Source organism: Zerene cesonia, chromosome 5, assembly GCF_012273895.1.
Source record: "Zerene cesonia ecotype Mississippi chromosome 5, Zerene_cesonia_1.1, whole genome shotgun sequence".
Taxonomy (NCBI): Eukaryota; Metazoa; Arthropoda; class Insecta; order Lepidoptera; family Pieridae; genus Zerene; species Zerene cesonia.
In genome coordinates, this window is record NC_052106.1 from 5,967,884 (window position 1) to 5,976,526 (window position 8,643).

At 33.8% G+C, this 8,643-nt stretch overlaps 1 protein-coding gene across 1 annotated transcript; it reads right to left on the bottom strand.

Moving 5' to 3' along the window:
- Window positions 1-1,037: 1,037 nt before the first annotated feature.
- Window positions 1,038-2,740, bottom strand: LOC119840086. Its single transcript, XM_038366592.1, has 2 exons — window positions 2,530-2,740; window positions 1,038-2,383 (listed from the first exon to the last, which is right to left on the bottom strand). Exons 1-2 carry the CDS (start codon window positions 2,614-2,616, stop codon window positions 2,018-2,020), a joined length of 453 nt encoding a protein of 150 aa, XP_038222520.1. The 5' UTR covers window positions 2,617-2,740; the 3' UTR covers window positions 1,038-2,017.
- Between the last annotated feature and the right edge of the window lie 5,903 nt (window positions 2,741-8,643).

Genomic DNA, 8,643 nt, shown 5'->3' on the forward strand with positions numbered 1-8,643 from the left:
ATACATTGGCGATATTATAATTATAGTCTAATCGAAACGAAAGCTTTATAATTAATATTCTATCGCTAAACCGAATTGAGCTGAGTCATTAGGTCAGTGGTACAATTATGATTCGATAGTTTGTATGATATCTAATTATTATAACTAATTTCCATATATATTGGCCGCTATTACCGAATATTGGCATGGGAGAACTATCTATTTGCAATAAGATTACTATCATCTGCGTTTATTAATGAATAAAAAATACTCAATTTAAAAATCTTTATTTAGCTTTAATAATATCTTGATATTGCTATGATTGATTAAGGATTAAATATATTTATGAGATATTTATTTTGATATACATATTAAGGTCATACTAATGGGTCGTATATCGGTGAGTCGCAATGAAGGTGCAATGTATTGTATCGTTTCATTATAAATAGAAATCTGAAGTGTTTCATATTAGATTCCTTTGTGACGTTAGAAAATAGAAATCTAGACTCTATTCTAGACTAATGACTTGTCTCGGAATGTATCAAAAAGTATTTATTTTATTGCAGCTCTTGAATAGGAAATGGTATGGTTGTAGTCTCACAAAAATAAAAATTAGTTAATATTAAGAAAATCTTATTCATTTTTGTTCTTCAAGATTATTTTATTTATGATTTGTTGATCTGTGTCGGTTAAAATAACTATGTCATCTTTGGATAACATTAAATCTTTATTATTTGTTTAATTAATAAGCAATAATACTCGGATGCGATCATTCTGTAATAGAAATTATTGATTGTATGACATCCAACTTTATATCATTGGTTGTAACAAGGGCAATGAAGGATAAGTCATCATCATCATCATCATCATGACTTATCCTTCATAAGTCATCATCATCATCATCATCGTAGCCTGTTAATTAATAACGTAAACTTCAAGGTCATGATTATTTTTATTTTTAAGTATATGAGTCTTTAGGATATTGAAGTTTATTCTGTTCTTAAATATTGTGTATCATTTATTAGGGGAAGTATGAGGATTTCATTGAAAGATAAAAATATTTATTAAAGTATATTTATTAAACAGAGATCAAACGAAAGTCTTGTTCTTACAAATATCAGTCTACAAAATGGTTTAGAAACTAAACTTACGATCTACTTATATTTATATTTTGTGTTTATAAACTAACTTATTCGAAAAGGCAAATAGTACACTAAGAAGGCACATTGTTATTATCATTAACTTATATTAAAAAATTAATAACTACATCGAGAATAAAGAATCCAATAAAGAAAAACTTAAAATTAGATTGGCACATTCGGCCCACTTTATCTTAACACTATTAAGACCAATTATTATAATTTGACAAAAGTAAGAAAAAAAAAAATAAAAACATAATAATGACGATTACCTTACCTAACTTACAACTAATTAAAGCTTCTATATAGATTTTTTCTATTGTATCTAATGCAATAATTTACAAACTAGAACTAATTTTATAACCTAAGAAATTGGCGCGTAAAACTAAAGATAAATTATTGCATTAGATATTTCTATACTATTAAGAATACAATATAAAATGTCTTTACTTATTCTAATTAAAGCTTCGCGTACACTTTGTATCACAGATAATCACTTATAACTAATGGAAGACGTTGGATTGAAGTAAAAATTAGATGTTACAATTGAAACAGAAGATTCAGAGGTGCGTGATAATTACAGTGCAGTTTGCATTAAAGCTGTCTACCAAAACTTGATGTGACAATTTACTGTTACATTATAACGAACAACTAATTTACTTTGAACTAAGGCACGATAAGATCAACCGAATAACTATATCACTTATGCTACAGATCACACAATAAAATCACATGCAGTGGATGATGTTAGCGTGCCTTAATTCGTCACTAAGTCTAATGGAAGACATGGGCGTGCTGACGCAACACTCACTTAATCTAACGTTGGAAGACATGATTTTGTTTTCACTGCATTAGTACCAAAAATTAAAACTGATAGAGATGGAAGACTGATGGAGCAACTAATAGCAAAGTTTACATACGAAACAATTGGACTTAGTCGCCGTGTAGCAGATTTCCCGAACTTCGTTCGCCATGTTGTCACTTATTTCTGAATCGTCAGAGATGAGCTCGAAGCGGCTGGAGTTGAGTATGTTTTGATTTTCAGCATTGTCGTAGTCTTCGATTACCGGTTTAACCGGATCCGTTGGATAGAAGTACTCGGAGAACGGCACTATTACCGGTTCATCGAGATACGCAGTCTTATGCGATGGCAGGTCAGTGCGTGGCGCCGCATTGGAGATTAGCTCACCCAATTTTGACCAGCACTTATTAAGATTCACACGCGTTGAGCTAGTCACCTTTCGTGGCAGTCTTGGCTTTGAGCCCTATAACAAAACGATAAAACTGATTAAAATAACTGTATGCAACTTGAGATTACGTAAAAATTCACCTTGATTATGGAACGTTGATACCAAAGTATTTAAAAGTTTAATAAAAATTAAATTACACAAAACAATGTTTAGGATCTTACCTGTCTATTTAAGAGCTTCATCCAAGGCGAACGAGGCGACTGAGCCTCTTTCTGCGGCGATTGTGATTCTTCCTTAGCGAGACACATATTAACTTAGTACGTAACTAAAAACGAACTACGTCTACGTATTTACAGGGTGCGAGAGCAGGAGCGATATGCACTGCACAGAGCGTGAGCAGGGAATGATTGAATCAGGAAGGGCGGCGGGGTTTATATAGGGGGACGTGCGCCGCGCGCGCGTGCGTCCCGGTACGAGACCGGCGCGCGCTCAGCACGCGAGCAGTAGCGCGCGCCTTCGACCGGTTTGTACGCACTTCTACGAATAGAGGCTTTGACGTGCCGGGACTTAGAATTCTCTTACATTCTTACCGTCATTAATTCAGACAGATTGATTTGATGTGTTTGTTTTACATTTGAGATCTAAATATGCATTTGTTTTAAATTCAAAGCGTCGATTCCCGTGTGGTTTCTCTATAGTTATTATTATTCATCGGATATTTCGTTATTATCAGCACACTTCCCTCGGATGCATGCGTTGCATAATTTTGCATGAGCATTCCGCCTGAAGGAAGTCTATAGAATAAACACTATGTTCCGAATCAGGTTTAGCCTAGCAGCTGGATAGATAGTTCCTGCAGATTGATCATAGTGGCCGCGCGGGCTTCCTGCGATTAAATCGAAACGCTCGCAAATCACGTATAAAGTACTGATAAATCATTTCCTCTGATTTACTAAGGATATACAATGAGTTATGTGAACACTGGTATCGGCTATCTGAATAAGCACTGGAAACTTTAACAGGACATTAATGTTTATTTTGTATATTGTTTAATGTACATGTGGAAATAGTATTAGTACTTGCTCAATAAAACGTGTACTATATATGTTTACTGCCAATGGTACCAATATGCAATCTACTGGTTTTTACCTTTAGAACGTTCCCGTGCCTGATAAATCATATGAATAGAGTTTGAACAAACCAATTGCATATAGGTTTTTAGTGTTATATGATTCAATATTTTTATTTCAAGATCAAGTTGAAAATAATTTTCAGTTCATATAACACATTGGAAAGATATTTTTATTAATCTTTACACGAAGACTGTTTGATATAAATATATAAAATTATGTCCAAGTAAAATATAATTTTAACTATTAATGATTTTAAAATAGGGAAATAACGTTGCTTTAACACAAATAGGCAGGATTCTAAGAATTTGTGAGCAGAATTTTATACCAAGTATTTCTTGGCCTCGATTCTTATAATTATGTGAATCAGGATGCAGATATTCAAAAAATACCACTATGATGAATTTTTGTAATATTCTCTAAAGTTTCGTTCATTTTTATTTTAAACTAGCTGCGTCTCGCGGTTTCACTCGCGTAAGTCCGTATCCGGTAGGAATATCGGGAAAAAGTTGCCTATATGTTATTCCAATTGTCCAGCTATCTACTTACCAAATTTCATTGCAATCGGTTCAGTAGTTTTTGCATGAAAGGGCAACAAACACACACACACATCCTCACAAACATTCGCATTTATAATATCAGTAGGAAGTAGGATTACAAGTTCACATGGTATAACCATGTACATAAGTACCACAGGCCGTATAATTCAGAACAAATATATTCACGAAAAAACAAATGATGAATTCAAATTGAGAGCACATTAATCGACGTCCAATTAGACTCCTATTTTCTTATTTGAAAGTAGATTGATGAAAATTTGAGTGCCAAATATTGAGGGCTATGATTATAACACATTGTATTGCAATTTAGCATGTTAATTATTTAATACACGAGCAAAAAGTTGTGCTTTGATTATTAATTTCTTTGTATTTAACGATTTTTTGTAGGTACTATACGAATTAACAATGTTATTGCTAGTTTACAAGAGAGGGATTCGTGTATTGCTTTTGGAGTGATTGCTGAGGTTTCTACCTAAATTGGCAAACTTTTTTTCCTTTTGTGGAATATTTATATATATTTTTTTATTGATATCTAAAACACCTAAGCATAAAAATGCAATATCAAAGTCTAAACCCATAATTGTCGTAACTTTTCAGTTAGGTGTTTAAAAAAATGCATAGATTGTGGGATTATAGATAAGTTAAACGAGAATTTTTATGATAGTGTACAATCATAAACATAGTTGTATAATTATTCTTGTATTGATATAGAAACTATATTATTCATATGCAATTTAAGTTTTATACTTTATATAAATAGATATATAGTTATGTACACTAAACCTTTACCTTATATCTAAAAACAAAAGGTCGAAATTAATAGCCAATCGTAATAATTGGTCAGCAAAGAAGCTAAACCAAAATATTTTATATAAACCCTATATTGCCGACATCGTAATCCTTCTTATTATAATTTCGTAATATCAACTTTCATCCCAATATTTCGTAATTACAATCCACTTCACTAGTCAATTTTTAAAATCGATACTGACATCGAAAGCGGTCGTAACCGATCCCTCTACACTCAGTGCTGAAGAATTTTACACATAATACTTTCATTATAAAAAAAAAAACGTTGGACCACAACCCGACCACGTGCATCGTCTTTTGAAAAAAGAAAATAAAATCTTCACCTTTTTTGTCACGTCCCTTCATTGGATAGGGTTACAAATGGAACTTTGTATTCGGAACGTAACGTATCAAACTATGCTTTATGGTCATAGTTAATACTTTATGCCTCTAGAGTCTAGAGTCTTTGGTGCGGTGTGCTTGTGTGTGTGGAACGCGTTATGCACGTTCATCTATTGTTGATACTTTGGGCCATTACGTGCTGTCAATTTATGAGATGCATGAATCCATTATTATTTTGAATAAGTTAACAGTGGGAGGTGTATTTTGAAATTAATTACTTTGAATATAGAATTGAAATTTAGTTTTTTATTTTATTACAACGCCTTCAAAAAGATATAAGGGGTATTTATAAAAAGAACAAGTAATTGAAATATGGAATATATTCAATGTTTAGAATAATCTACTTATATCGCATCAAAATCTAGACGACCATTACATATTTACTTTTACACTCCAGCACCAGCACAATCTATGAAAGCGCTTTAAAAACCTCACTATCAGAACCCTTCGTGTTAGTTTAATACAAAACACATGACTGTTTAGTGTCAGTTATTAATAACGAGAGGGGTTCAACAAAACAATCACGTGCGTAAGTGCGTACGCAAGCCACGCGTCAAACTACGTGAACAATGCATTCCTATACTATATGCGGGCTGTGGAATGTAGCCACAGATTATGTCGCCTCTATAATAGTGAGAATAGACAATAATCTCTATGGTATATGTAATGCATAAATAAAACGCCATTGCTTTTCATTTATAAAATAATATTTAATATAAATTTATAATTATACGTTATGTAATAAGTATAATCATATTATATGTAGTAAGATAGAAGCTTCAAATTTACACTTATAATAAATTTTGCATAGCATAGAATGCATCAAAAACATTAATGATTAATCTAAAAGAGAAATAATAAAATATATAAAGAGACGTTAACAAGTGTTACAGTTATAAAACGAGTATTTATTGAAAAGTTATGATAATGTCTTCTAGAACGCCTTAGTCGCTGGAAGCTGCTAGATTGATAAATGTATCCTTTTAGTAACGACTGTTATGGTATTTGCCTCTTGGCACACATTTTATTTCCAAGATGCATCGATGTTATCTAGTTGAAAAATTATAGCGCACATAATTAGAATATCCTGAGAAATACTTTGTGAAAACGCGCAATTATCGATCTTAAACTTTATATAATATATACTCCAGAAGAAAAATTAAAACATATATCAATGTAAACAACCCTTCCTTCGCTCTCAAGTAATATACGCACACAGAGACAGGCGCGTGTGTACGCACGCGTAGCGCTCGCGCACGCACACGAGCGCGGCACGGGCGCACACTACGCTTCTAATCGTAGCTTTCCTTCGCGTGGCAGTCGTGTGTGTAGCATCCCCGTTAAGGAGGGCAGGTGTGGTGTACTGAATGACGCGCCCGTGGGAACTCGCCTCAACCCCCAGTTCCCATGATCGCCGCACCTGCCACCTGCCGTACTACGCATAATTCGCGTTCGTAAATGAACGGTAGTGACCACGTGTGCCCACTTTTTTCATCTCGCTGGAGACGCGGAAGACCGGTGGAGCCCAATTAATATTATCTTAATGATAGCGAGTCGATGCATTGATGGACGTTTCTTGAAGTTAATCGATTACTCGACATGTCGATAAGCGAACACGCGAAAGCTATTACTGAGATGTCCAAGATAATGCCCTATGTTATTAAGTTTACGTGATACGAGCGAGCGTATTTTGCGGAATATCAGTCTCAATTTATTTAATTATATAGCAAATATTTAAAGACCCCTAGTTTCTTCGCGTCCAATAATTACGACAACGATCAATTATACGTGCATAGTTTTTTTCTCTAGCGAAGGCTACATCGATATACATTGTATGTTTGAGCACTTACCATCTTTATTTACCATAAACATTACATGGATAGTAACAACTCAATAACCCAGCATACAAAAATATCAACGCTAACAGATAATTTTATCGTTGGTTAATCGGAGCGAAGTGAAATAACCTCACCTACAGTCATTTGTATTCAGTTTGTTATCAGGGGTTGTCGACTGTCAAGTGCACGACACGGAAGGTTAGCGTGTGACCTTTGGGCTACCTGACCTGATATTGTGCCGCTCTGTATCGGCGCACGGCCGTTGTCAGTTATAATGATATAATTGGGTGGTTCGAAGCGTGTCCTGCGTTAGGGGAAGATAACGCTAGTTAGATAAGCGAGTGGTCAACAAATGGGATTTGTAATTCTTGAGAACTGAACTACTTATATTCTAATAAATAATGTATTTCATAGACTACCAACAAAATTAAGAATCTGTAACATTCAATGTTATTTTTAACTAGTTATTTCTAGAAGGTTATACGGCTAAAATTTTGGTTTATATTTATTAGATGATTTAAATCACTTAAGTTTATAAATGAAACAAAACAATGCAAGTTTTCCAGCACTTTGATTTACGTTAATATCTGTAATAAAATAGTACCTTCACGAATTAAGTTCAAAATGATTTGATAAATGGGTAATATTCAGACAATAAGGGTGGCCTTTACCCCTTGTTATTTGACCTCTATTTATATTAGTTCCGGATTGTAATTCCGTACACTCTAACACTCGGGACGGTTACAATAACATAATTAAATGACTCGTGGCCATTGTGACTAATCGTTTGGGGTATGGGGCATACAATTGTGATTACGTAAAGAATTTCAACAGATTTGTTTATAGATTTGTAATGTTTTATTAGGTATGTAATATTTGGATTTATTTCGTTTATTAAATAGGCAGCATAGTGTTTTAAATACGTTAAAAGATTTTTATATTTAATACAAAGTTTCGGTATTAAAAAATCCAAAATTTTTTCAAAGTTTTCATGTGATTGTTTTAGAAATCTAACATCTTAACAGGCAATGATGCATAGATAATCTTATATATAATATTCTCGTGTCACAATGTTAGTTACTACACTCCTCCGAAAGGACTGGACCGATTCTCATTAAATTTTGTGTACATATCGGGTAGGTCTGACTGGGCTAACGTCTATTTTTCATTTCCCTAAATGATACGAGTAAGGCAGAACAACGTTTGCCGGATCAGCTTGTAATCTATATACCTATATATGTAAAAGAAAGTGGTGTTACTTACACTATTTATAGCTCTAGAACGGATTAACCGATTTGGCTGAAAATTTGTACAGAGGTACCTAAGAACCGGAGGAGGGACATAAGATATATAAAAAAAACATTTTTATCCCGGAGGTCCCACGGGAACGGGAACATGCGAGGAAACCCCCTAGTCTATCTTTCCTGCGACTACGCGTGCAAAGCCGCGGGCGGAAAGCTAGTTTATAATATTTGCAGAATGTCGAGACACCTACTCTGTCATTCGAACAAATTTAAGGATGCGTAAATATAATGTACGCTGTTTTTAAAAGCAGTCGTTTAATATCCCTTATTATTAAGAGAAATAACAGCTTACTATTAAGTACAGGGCTATGT